At 41.7% G+C, this 12,723-nt stretch overlaps 1 protein-coding gene across 1 annotated transcript in view; it reads left to right on the top strand.

Annotated features, from left to right (window-relative positions):
- Positions 1–12,723, top strand: part of ces2b (carboxylesterase 2b) — a 71,723-nt gene that overhangs the window by 51,493 nt on the left and 7,507 nt on the right. Inside the window, exons 16-25 of the mRNA XM_080027415.1 lie at positions 15–148; positions 311–464; positions 591–695; positions 814–912; positions 1,021–1,164; positions 1,281–1,358; positions 2,359–2,506; positions 2,697–2,846; positions 2,938–3,010; positions 3,093–3,268. Of these exons, the coding sequence (XP_079883541.1) occupies positions 15–148; positions 311–464; positions 591–695; positions 814–912; positions 1,021–1,164; positions 1,281–1,358; positions 2,359–2,506; positions 2,697–2,846; positions 2,938–3,010; positions 3,093–3,268 (1,261 nt within the window). The remainder of the gene's footprint in view (positions 1–14; positions 149–310; positions 465–590; positions 696–813; positions 913–1,020; positions 1,165–1,280; positions 1,359–2,358; positions 2,507–2,696; positions 2,847–2,937; positions 3,011–3,092; positions 3,269–12,723) is intronic.

The following is a 12,723-nucleotide window of genomic DNA, read 5'->3' as shown; positions in this document are numbered from 1 at the left end:
CATTATCTTACCAGGTCATGGTCTGGATCCATGGTGGAGGGTTTGGTATGGGTGCAGCTTCACTATATGATGGCTCTGCCCTGGCTGCATACCAGGATGTGGTTGTGGTTGCAATCCAGTACCGTTTGGGACTTCTTGGCTTTTTCAGGTAAAAAGACTCAAGTCACTTGACACAATGTGAGTGGACATAAACAATCTTTTAGCTGTATTACTTTGGATCTGATCTATGAAAAAATATATAATACAATTGGATCACTTGAATTGCTGATGGAAGTGTAGCTGCTAGATTATAATTGCATGGTTTATCTAGCACCGGAGATGAGCACGCATCAGGGAACTTTGGACTCCTGGACCAGGTACAAGCTCTGCGGTGGGTCCAGCAGCACATTCACAACTTTGGAGGCAACCCTGATTTAGTTACCATATTCGGGGAGTCCGCTGGTGGCATGAGCGTTTCTCTTCTGGTAAGGATCAATCTTAAGAAAAAGCACTAAATAAAACCTCAGTTTTTAATTTTTTTTCAAGCACTATTATGATGCTTCACAATTACCACAGAATCTTTCATTGTTTGTTGTTGCTGGAATCAACAGCTTCTCTCGCCGTTGACCGATGGCCTGCTCCACCATGGCATTGCTGAGAGTGGTACAGCTGCACTAGATTTACTCATCGGACTTGACCCTCTACCAGTGGCGAAGGTTAATTGTCAGCGTGTTTATTTTTGCGTGAAAACATTCTTCCGTGCACATAATTGAGAATATCCCAACATTAGATTTCTCTAATTAACTGCGATGGAACCCACATTTCTGTCCTCAGATGGTCGCCAACATGTCTGGCTGTAGCCTCGAAAGCACGGAGAAGATGGCTTACTGTATGAGAAACCTCCATTTAGATACTATTTTGACACTTGGGAAGGTGAGCTATTGTGTGCAAAAATGTCTCAGATGTGCAAGGTGTCTGTGCAATTGTTTTGTATGGCATCTGTATTTCAACTTGTACTTTAACACATTTTGTTCTCTCCAGGATGTAGCAGTTAATTGTCCTATAAACGTTGATGGACACTTTCTGACAAAACCTGTGCCTGAGCTGTACCAGAAACATGAACTACTCAAAGTTCCCTTCATGACTGGCGTTAATAATGATGAAGGGGGCTGGCTATTTCCTCGTGTAAGTGCAATGGCTAAATTTCTACTAAAATGTACATGATTGAAGAGTTTTGCAGTTGTGGCTCTGAATAATTATTTATTTGTTTTTGCATTTTGTGCTTGTCTGACTTTCCTTAGTTCTTTGCTCCTCCAAACTGGACCGAGGGAATGGATAAGGAGCAGATTGTTGCCGCGATGTCCCTGTTTGCCACCAATGTAAGACAGGCGCTGCTAGTCATTACCATATTGTTTTGTTTCATCAGCCTCCAAATGTACGGTGGCGCTGAGCATTCACCAAATAAAAAAAAGTTTCAGAGCAGGATCTCGTAATTACGAGATCTTGATCTCGTAATTACGAGATAAGGATCACCCTCTCATTCATCAATAACGATGTCTGTGTGTGTGTTTGTGTGCAGACGAGGTGAACCTAGCCATGGGAAAACGTAGGCAATAGCCTTGGTTTCCGGACTACAATGGGCCCCATAATCAATACACTTATTTTAAATATTTGTTTACTGTTCATTCATTAATCAGCGATCGCATCGGGTACTGAGGGACACACTTTCGGCTTTACGCCCGTGATCAGCTGCTGAGGTCCGACTGGGCTTTTCTCCTGAATAGTCCCAGTGACTGCATATCTGCACAAAGTTGACATGGCTATACTCATTGTCATGCCCTCCTTGTAGAAAGTTCTTATGTATTTGTATGAGTCATGGATTACACCGAGTTTAAAGACTGCATTTAATCAAAGCATTCAATAAAACTGCGTTCCGATACAGTAACAAACAGGAGGTAAAAGTGAACTAGCCCACCGGGCATTCTGATTGGATGAGGCAACACAGTACGGTGGCTCATAATGAACAAACTGCATATACAAAGTGAAAGTGTGTCCCTCATTTCCCGATGCGATCGCTGATTAATGAATGAACAGTAAACAGATATTTAAAATAATTGTATTGATTATGGGGCCCATTGTATCTAGTCCGGAAACCAAGGCTATTGCCTACGTTTTCCTATGGCTAGGTTCACCTCGTCTGCACACAAACACACACACACAGACATCGTTATTGATGAATGAGAGGGTGATCCTTATCTCGTAATTACGAGATCCTTATCTCGTAATTACGAGATCCTGCTCTGAAACTTTTTTTTATTTGGTGAATGCTCAGCGCCACCGTACAAATGCTCTGACGGATGTGTTGCACATTTTCTTCAGCCCGATGCTGCAATCGGCCAAAGTTTTATGGTTGAGGAATATATTGGAAGCGGTGAGGATCGCGTGAAAAACAGAGATGGCTTCACACAAGCAGTTGGAGATATAATGTTCACTATTCCAGCCATTGTGACTTCTAATGCCCACAGAGGTATGCCATCTACAGAAGAATATGCAAATGTATCCAAGAACCATTATTTGATATTTACTCTCACATTCCAAACTAGATATAATCACACCCACACGTTTACTAGAAGATTTGTTATTACGTATATTTGCTGCTTCTGGAAGTCAAAATGTACTTCGGGATCAATATAGTATCTATCTATCTATCTTTGTAGATGCAGGTGCTCCCGTGTACCTCTACGAGTACCAGCACACTCCCAAATTCATGCAGGAAAAAAGACCAAGCTTTGTTGGTAGTGACCACGGAGATGAACTTTTTGCAGTGTTTGGATTCTGCTTCACAACTACCCATGTTTCATTAAGTGGTGAGTGCGGTATAAGCATCGTTATTTCAATAGACCCCGAGTGTTTTGTGTTGTTTTGTGTTTGACGAGATAACTTAAAAAAAATTTTAAGATGCATGCACGGAAGAGGAGGAGCAGTTGGGCAAAACCATGATGAACTACTGGGCCAACTTTGCTCGCACAGGGTAGGAATAGGAATTACTCTCATTATAAGTTATAATACGCATTGAGATGAGACCAATTTCTTTCAAACATGTGTGTTCGTAGGTCTCCTAACGGGGACGGCCTTGCCCACTGGCCAACGTATGGAGTGGATGAAGAATACTTGGAAATTGACCTAAAGGAGCAGTTACCTAGGAAGCACTTGAAGAAGGACCGATTTGTCTTCATCACTCAGACCATCCCAGAGAAGATCAAGCAACACAAAGAGAAGATGGAGCACGGTGAGCTGTAGAACGGTCACCTCTCTTGTATCTGTTCCATCAGTTTTCTTAATGATTTTGTCTTGAGCCGCAAGCAATATAAAATATTAATAATAATAATGCAAAAAAATGCAGTGAGACATTTGTTAAAACTGATGCGATAACAATAGTAATAATGTTCCAAATTAAGAGCTTTTGTTCTTTTTGCAGCATACATTTTACTTTAAAAAATGTATCTTCATTGAACTTACAAATGTTTTTTATTTACATTTTATTTATCTCAAACAATCGATAATATTTAAAAGAAAAAGATACAAACACAAAGATAAAAAAATAAACATGCATAAAGCATCCAATTATATCAAAGAACAAAAAAGTATACGTTCCAGAAGGAGCGGGCAGATGCACAATGCTTATATATTCCTGCAACTACTTTACAATATTATATTATACAAAATAAACAAGTATATCCTGTACTTTTCTTTTTTGGGTTTTAAATTTTCCTTTTCCACAACAACAAGAACACAAACAAAGAACAACCGTCTCCGGGCTTGACCGAAATCCAAATATATCACACAAAAAAAAAAGAAAAACAATAAACTTTCTCATAAAAATGTGCACAAATAGATACGAAAAAACAAACAAAAACAGTTAAAAGAAAAAAAGGGGGGGAGGAGGGGCGGGGCTATACAGTGCAGTCCAAAAATGTTCACCACCATTAATATATCAATAGGCCTATATGTACAGTTATTCTGTCCTAGCAGTTGTGTCTACAATGGCCATAGACAGATAGCGAACGGCAAAGAATCAGGCTGGTTTATCTTCTTAAGATTTATTGAAGAGTCCAATTCTTTTATCGTAAAACTATGGAATACAAACAAAAGTATAATTACTAATGAGCCAAATATCCACATTTTATACACACGTTAGCCTGCGCACATGCAGTTTGAGCTAGCTTAATTTACACAAAGAAATATAATTAGCTAAGCTGACACAAAATAATATCTTGACAACTGTTAAATAATTGCCTACATATTCACATAGCTGTTAATGACGATATCTACCTACAATAACCAAAAGAACACTTACGGACGTATTCCGTATTCCTCCGAGGATCCGATATTCAGAACAGCCGTACAGTACTTCTCTACGGTGGCGCTGAGCATTCACCAAATAAAAAAAAGTTTCAGAGCAGGATCTCGTAATTACGAGATAAGGATCTCGTAATTACGAGATAAGGATCACCCTCTCATTCATCAATAACGATGTCTGTGTGTGTGTGTTTGTGTGCAGACGAGGTGAACCTAGCCATAGGAAAACGTAGGCAATAGCCTTGGTTTCCGGACTAGATACAATGGGCCCCATAATCAATACAATTATTTTAAATATCTGTTTACTGTTCATTCATTAATCAGCGATCGCATCGGGAAATGAGGGACACACTTTCACTTTGTATATGCAGTTTGTTCATTATGAGCCACCGTACTGTGTTGCCTCATCCAATCAGAATGCCCGGTGGGCTAGTTCACTTTTACCTCCTGTTTGTTACTGTATCGGAACGCAGTTTTATTGAATGCTTTGATTAAATGCAGTCGTTAAACTCGGTGTAATCCATGACTCATACAAACACATAAGAACTTTCTACAAGGAGGGCATGACAATGAGTATAGCCATGTCAACTTTGTGCAGATATGCAGTCACTGGGACTGTAGCGACTGCTCTCCAATAAAGGCCGCTAAGAGGCTTAATGGGCTCCAGGCAGTTACGCGTCCAAACAAATCTCCAACTCCGGTGATGGGTATAGTTTAAAGAGTTTAATAAATGAAAGGCAGAATTACAACGGATGAATGAGAACATGTAGATGGTGTTGAAAATGAACAAATAAAATATAAACTGCTGTAATGATGGTTATTTGACGTTGTTGACGATAAGTTGACGATGAGTTGACGATAAACAGAAAATAAAACAGGTGCGCCACTAACCCCCTTTGTATCCTAACCCTCGCCCGCCACAAGTGCCCCGGTATATAAACCACACCCACACCCACATGTGTCAATCAAAACGGAAGTGTTTGTAACTTTTCAAAATAAACAATTTTGGCCCCTACAATTCCGGCCCCTAATTATTATGTTTCAAATTCAAATAATAATTACACATTTGACATGACAATCAACACAGTAAATATATTTTCTTGATCTTCTTTCTTCATTATTTGTAATCCAAAGAAAGAGTGATTAGTCAAAGTCATGTCTCCAGGAACAAAGTCAAGAGGTCAAAAGTTTGTTTGGGTCAGTCAATGATCCTCTGCCTCCAGTAGTAGGCAGACTTTGTTGATGGGCCTGGTCAGAAATCCGGTCTTGGACTTGATCCGAAGCTGACGTACAAGTCCCTTTTTGTCCATCATGGTCTCCACAATCCTTCCAGTCAACCAGGAGTTGCGAGGTGCTGAATCATCCACAATGACGACGATGTCTCCTGGGGTGAAGTTGCGTCTTATGTTGGACCATTTCTGTCGTTCTTGTAGTTGGGGAAGATATTCCTTAATCCACCTTTTCCAAAATAAATCAGCCATCTGCTGTTGTCCAGGAGTAGCATTTATACGCCGACAGACAACACATTTAGACAGGATTTTTCTGATTAATGCTGTGGCACCAGGAATCCAATATTTCTGACGCAGTCTGGATAGCATATGGTTGCGACCACCATGTCCCACCTCTCCATGAATATGTCGTAGAATGAGGTCAGCAATGTGAAAGTCTTTGGCCAGAATTACAGGATGTTTAATTTCTTCTGGCATTGCTGCTCTGCTTAGGCGACCACCAACTCTTAACACATCTTTGTCCAGAATGGGGTTGAGTTTATGAATGTGGCTTGTCTTTTTAACATTCATTCCTTTCTTGAGATTCAAGATTTCATCTCCAAATCTCTTCTTTTGGCAGAAGCGGATTACCTCAATCTCTGCATTCTCCAGTTCACTGATTGTGAGACGGATTACCTGAGTGTCAAGATTTCCTTGCAAAGAGAGAACCCCACTTGCCGTTATCCTCTTCCTGATTCGGTGCAGAAGCAGTCCTTTAATTCTGAGCATCCATGCTACTGCCCTTTTCAACTGATTCCAGGATGAGAAGTAATGGATGAAGTTGGTTGTTGGATCCACTACTTCAAGTGTTATTTGAGCGGCATTTACGGTTATGCTCTTGACTTCAGAGTCCTTTGGTGAAATTGCATCCAATCCATCAGGGTTCTGAGGCCACTCTTCCTGAGGACCAAGAACAAACGGAGGTCCGTACACCCACATTTCCTTCTTTAGGAAAGCTTTAACTTTCACACCTCTGGAAGCCATGTCTGCGGGATTGTCATTTGTGTTGACATACCTCCACTGATGTTCATCTGAGGCTTTGGCAATTTCAGTCACTCTGTTAGCCACGAATGTTCGAAATCGTGTGGTCCTGTTCTTTATGTACTTGAGCACAGAGGTGCTGTCAGTCCAAAATGTAGAGTCTGCTAGTTCCATCTGCAGCTCTTTCCTCAATATTGTGTCCATTCTGCCTGCCATGGTAGCAGCAGTCAACTCCATGCGAGGGATAGTGACTGGCTTCAAAGGAGCCACTCTGGCCTTTCCCATCACAAATGCACAATGTGTTTGGCCATGGTTGTCATGCAGTAACAAATAACTCACAGTTCCATAACCATCCTGACATGCATCAGCAAAATGGTGTAGCTGGGCAGATGTTACCGTTCCGAAGTTTGTAGGTTTGAAGCATCTATTGACTTTAAAGTCTTCCAAGTTATGGAGTTCCTGAATCCAGCTCATCCATTCCTGCACAAAAGAGTCTGGTATCACATCATCCCAACCAGTCTTTTCCCGACACAATTCCTGTAGGATCCTTTTTGCAGTCAGGACTACTGGTGCCAACATTCCAAGGGGATCATATACAGAGCTGACAGTCGACAAAATCCCTCGTCTTGTCAGTGGTCTGTTTTTGAGGATGATTCTGAACTTGAAGACGTCAGACTGAACACACCATTGTACACCTAACATCCTCTCCACAGGTAATTTGTCATGGTCCAAATCCAGATCCTTCATTTCTTTTGCTCTTTCCGTTTCAGGTATGGCAGCCAATACATGACGACTATTGCTTATCCACTTGGTGAGTACAAAGCCTCCCTTGGAGCAAATGGCTCTTAACTCGTGATAAAGAGCTATTGCGTCCTCTTCTGAAGCTGCTGAAGCGAGGCAGTCATCCACATAAAAGTTGTTCAAGATGGTGTTGATAGTTTGTGGGCTGAACTGGCCAGTGTTGTCTTCAGCACATTTCCTCAGGGCAAAATTTGCACAACTTGGAGATGATGTTGCTCCAAATAAATGCACCGTCATTCTGTATTCCACCATGTTCTGACTGTAATCTCCATCAGGCCACCAGACGAACCGTAGCAGGTCCCGATCTTCCTTTGGTACTTGCACTTGGAGGAACATCGCTTCGATATCCGCAGCAATGACAACAGGTTCTTTACGGAATCTAGCTATGACTCCAATCAAGGTGCTGGTGAGGTCTGGCCCCTGTAAGAGCTGAGAGTTCAGTGAAACTCCCCGATATGTAGCTCCACAGTCGAAGACTACTCGAAGTTTTTTCTTTTGTGGATGCAAAACTCCATGGTGTGGTAGATACCATTTTCTGCCATCACTACGTTCCAAGATCCCTTCTGGTACTTTCTCTGCATAACCCTTGGATATCATGTCAGACATGAAGTTGGTGTACTCCAAGTGATAGCATGGATCTCTCGGGAAACGCCTTTTTAAGTTTAGTGTCCTCTGTTCAGCGCAGTTCTTATTGTCAGGCAAGCAGATTTTCCTGTCCTTCAATGGTAAGCCAAAGCAGTAATGTCCATTTACCAGCTTTGCAGATGCTGAAACCAACTCCAAGAACTGCTGATCTTCTTTTGAAGGTTCTTGGTCATCTTTGACACACTCAGGAAAGTCAATCTTGTACTGCTGCTCCCACTGCTCATCAAGTGTAACAACTGATATCCTGTTAACACTGATGTCTGACTGCTCCTGAGCATAATCATCTTTTCCTCCCAGAGGTCCATTAACTGTCCAGCCGAGCAATGTTTTAACGGCATACGGTCCATCTCCCACACTTCTAATGACTTGAAGTGGTTCAAGAGCCTTTGGTACATCAGAGCCAATCAGCAACTCAATCTCACAGTCCAGTTCAGGTAAGTGAATATTCTTCAAATGAGACCACTGTTTGATGTCATTTTGATGTGGGATGTTTCCTTTGTGCACAGGCATTGTCTTCTGTGTGTACACACATGGGAGATCACAGAACTCAGTGCCATTCAGTCCCGTTACCTCTAGGCCTGAAACAATGCTGGTCTCCACGACCTTCCTTTGACCCATTGTTCTCAGAAGAATATTTGATTTTCTTCCCTGGAGATTGAGTTTAGTCATTAGCCCCAATGTGCAAAATGACGCAGTGCTTCCCGGGTCAAGAAATGCATATGTATGCACTGTTGTGTTCCCCTTCTTGGCCTTTACTTTCACAGGCACTATTGAGAGTTTGCAGTTGTCTTCACCGGCCCCAGTAAGACCATTTGTCTGTACCGAGGCTATGGCTCCGATGTCGGCTTCTTCTTTTGTTGGAGATTGATGTTCGTCCATTTCGTTCCTTCTTTGGTGGATATGCAGCATCCGAGGATGCTTCAAATTGCATATGTTGCAGCTGAGTCGCTTCCTGCAGTCCTTACTCATGTGTCCCTTCTGCAGACAACCAAAGCAGGCTCCATTTTCTTTTAAGAAAGTGATTTTCTCATGATGTGCTTTCTTTTCCAATAGGAAACACACCTCCAAAGCATGTCCACCTCCACAGAACATACACCTTTTTACAGCCGGCCAACTCTCCATTTTCCTAGGTCCATTTCCATGTTTCTCATGTGCAACTGTCACAGTGGTAGCAAATGTACTTCCTTTGATTCTTGGATGCTGTGGTTTTGACATAAAACTCCTTCCATCCTTGCTTGGTGTTGGAGTGTCTCTGATGTCTCCAAACACTGGATCAGTTGCAATCCTCACTTGTTTTTCCAGGTAATTAACCAGATCCCTGAAGGTAGCTCTTTGTTTGTACCTTTCCTGAAAATCACATGCCACAGATCTCCATTTATCCCTTAGTCGATATGGCAGCTTCTTTATGATAATTAGCAGATTAGCAGACATGTTGAGCTCCTGCATGTTGTTGACATCTTCCATGGCATTGCAACATCCTCTTAGAAACAGAGTGTATGCTTGTAATGTTTTTGTGTCATCTGGTTTTATTGAAGACCATGAAAGAGCCTTCTCCATGTAGGCTGTAGCGATTTTATGCTCGTTGCCAAAGTGCTCCTGCAGTAAGGATTTTGCCTTCCTGAATCCTCTTTCTGCTGTCATATGAAGGCAGCTCCTCACCATTTCTCTAGGTTGTGCTTCTGTATACTGTTCGAGATAATAAAGACAATCTGTGGGGTTTGGGTTCTTGCTTTCGATGTTGTGTTCAAAGGATTTTATGAATGTTTGAAATTGAAGTGGGTCACCATCAAAACGACGAATCTCTTTCTTGGGCATTAAAGAGAGACACTGTTGCTGGACCATTAATGCAGTGATGTCATTTTGCTTTTCCATGATATGAATCATATTACTCTGTTCACCATTGCTTGGAGCAGGCAATGTTGTAGGTACTGTAACATGTGCATCCATAGTCAATGTATTTGACTGTACTGTCACTGGCACTGTGGGGAGAGATTGGGTTTGCGTAATGTCTCCGTCAGCAGTGGCAATCATTTGTGTTCTATTTTCATGTTGTTTCTTCACCATATATGAGTTCATACCATCTGACGCTCTTGATCTGTGGCTACGCACACCAGATCTACTTGAGGCTCTGAGAATTTTCATTTTTGCCATTGTAGCAGCAAGGTTTCCATCCAGTTCCAGTTGCTCTTTTTTCCTCCTTAGCTGCTCTTCCTGCTTCCTAAGCTGCTCTTTCTGTGCTTCTATGGCATGTTTATCTTTAAGCATTTGTTGTTGCACAATAAGAGCAGCCATTTCAGCCTCAGCCTTGATGCATGCAGATGAGGTGGTGGACAATCTTGAGCATGAAGAATGTGATTTGTGACTCCGGTTTGTAATATTTGACACACTGTCACTTGGATTTATTTCATCCTGCATGTCAGATATCGCTTTATTCTGTTGGGAAGGAATGGCAGGTTGAACATCAGAGTGTGGTATATTTCCCTTTAATTCAACAGGTGCCTCCTCTACAGTTGGAATGGGAAAGATGACTGATTGTGCAGTTAACACATCTGTAGTCACATTTCTTGCTTGCTGACAGGATCTTTCAATCTCAGAGAGCCATGTTTGAACATCATCAGTGAAGTCTGTGTTGTGTTTTATTATGCGTCCAAACCATTCATTTTGTGTTACCTTTTCCTCTTTGGGAAGTAAAACAATCACTGACTCATGTGTTGCATTTGCATTTTCATGCAGTTGTTTGAGTTCCTCCAGTTTGAATTGCACTTTCTTTGCATTTTCATCACATTTCATGAGCCCTTTCATTTCAAGTGAGAGCTCTTTCATTTTTGTCACATTAGATTGACGTTGCTTTTGAAGAGTTTCCATTTTGCAAGCCAGCGCTTTGGCTGTAAGCTTGACCGTTCTCTTCTCCGTATTTTCCATTTCATTTGCGTCACTCATTATGCGAACTTTCAATTTTCACAATTCACCAAAGCACAGAGCAACAGACACAATGCAATCCGCAATGACATTGATTCAGCCAATATGCGATTTCCACACAACAGCACAGCACAGCACAGCGGCGGCCTCAGCCCACCACGCGGTCAAATCAGCCCAAACAATTGCCGATCGCGACAACCAAGCACGCGCAACACAAGCCAAAACAAACAGTCCCCAATGGACAAAACGGCAGCCTTCCAAACTGTGTTCAACTTCAAACAAATACACAGAAGGATCAACAAACATACCGTTTCTGATGGCTGTGATGCACTGCTGTCACTCGCGCGTTACACCGCTGCTGCAACTGTCAATTGTGTCTCTGATCCAAGGCGTCCGTGGAAAAGAGTCCAATGTTGCTTAGTTCGTTCACTCCAAAACATCGAGATCCAAGCGGTAAGAGCAACGTTGAATCCCGTCCATGCCGTGGTGTTTTTGGATTGAAGTTTTCTGTTTACTAATTGTAGCGACTGCTCTCCAATAAAGGCCGCTAAGAGGCTTAATGGGCTCCAGGCAGTTACGCGTCCAAACAAATCTCCAACTCCGGTGATGGGTATAGTTTAAAGAGTTTAATAAATGAAAGGCAGAATTACAACGGATGAATGAGAACATGTAGATGGTGTTGAAAATGAACAAATAAAATATAAACTGCTGTAATGATGGTTATTTGACGTTGTTGACGATAAGTTGACGATGAGTTGACGATAAACAGAAAATAAAACAGGTGCGCCACTAACCCCCTTTGTATCCTAACCCTCGCCCGCCACAAGTGCCCCGGTATATAAACCACACCCACACCCACATGTGTCAATCAAAACGGAAGTGTTTGTAACTTTTCAAAATAAACAATTTTGGCCCCTACAGGGACTATTCAGGAGAAAAGCCCAGTCGGACCTCAGCAGCTGATCACGGGCGTAAAGCCGAAAGTGTGTCCCTCAGTACCCGATGCGATCGCTGATTAATGAATGAACAGTAAACAAATATTTAAAATAAGTGTATTGATTATGGGGCCCATTGTAGTCCGGAAACCAAGGCTATTGCCTACGTTTTCCTATGGCTAGGTTCACCTCGTCTGCACACAAACACACACACACAGACATCGTTATTGATGAATGAGAGAGGGTGATCCTTATCTCGTAATTACGAGATCCTTATCTCGTAATTACGAGATCCTTATCTCGTAATTACGAGATATTATCTCGTAATTACGAGATCCTGCTCTGAAACTTTTTTTTATTTGGTGAATGCTCAGCGCCACCGTACTTCTCCGTTTAAAACATGTTGAAACTAAACCTCATCTACTTATACAGTAACGTCATCCAAAAACATTATCTCTGTTTCGCCACTAGGCGTCGCCATTGCACCACAATTAGTGTAGTGCAGCCTAACAAAGCAGTCTCAATACAATTGAATACACATTGACATTTCTTGAACAGAACAACAGTCATGAAAAAGTTTAGGAACCCCTCTCAGCCGGCATTATAATTGACTCTGCTTTCACACGAAAAAGATAAAAGTGGTATGTCTTTAATTTACCAGGAACAGCTAAGTAATGGGATGTTTTCCAAACAAAGATTTTTTGAAAAGCAGTATTTAGTTTTATGAAATTAAATAAAATGTGAAAAACTGGCTGTGCAAAAATATGGGAACCCTTGTGGTTTTGCTGATTTTAATGCATGTAACAGCATGTAAAACTGAGGACTTTAAACACAAA

The sequence above is a fragment of the Ammodytes marinus genome (genome assembly GCF_949987685.1).
Source record: "Ammodytes marinus genome assembly, chromosome: 5".
Classification (NCBI taxonomy): Eukaryota; Metazoa; Chordata; class Actinopteri; order Uranoscopiformes; family Ammodytidae; genus Ammodytes; species Ammodytes marinus.
The sequence above is the reverse complement of the archived record's forward strand: the minus strand, read 5'-3'. Positions and strand labels throughout refer to the sequence as shown.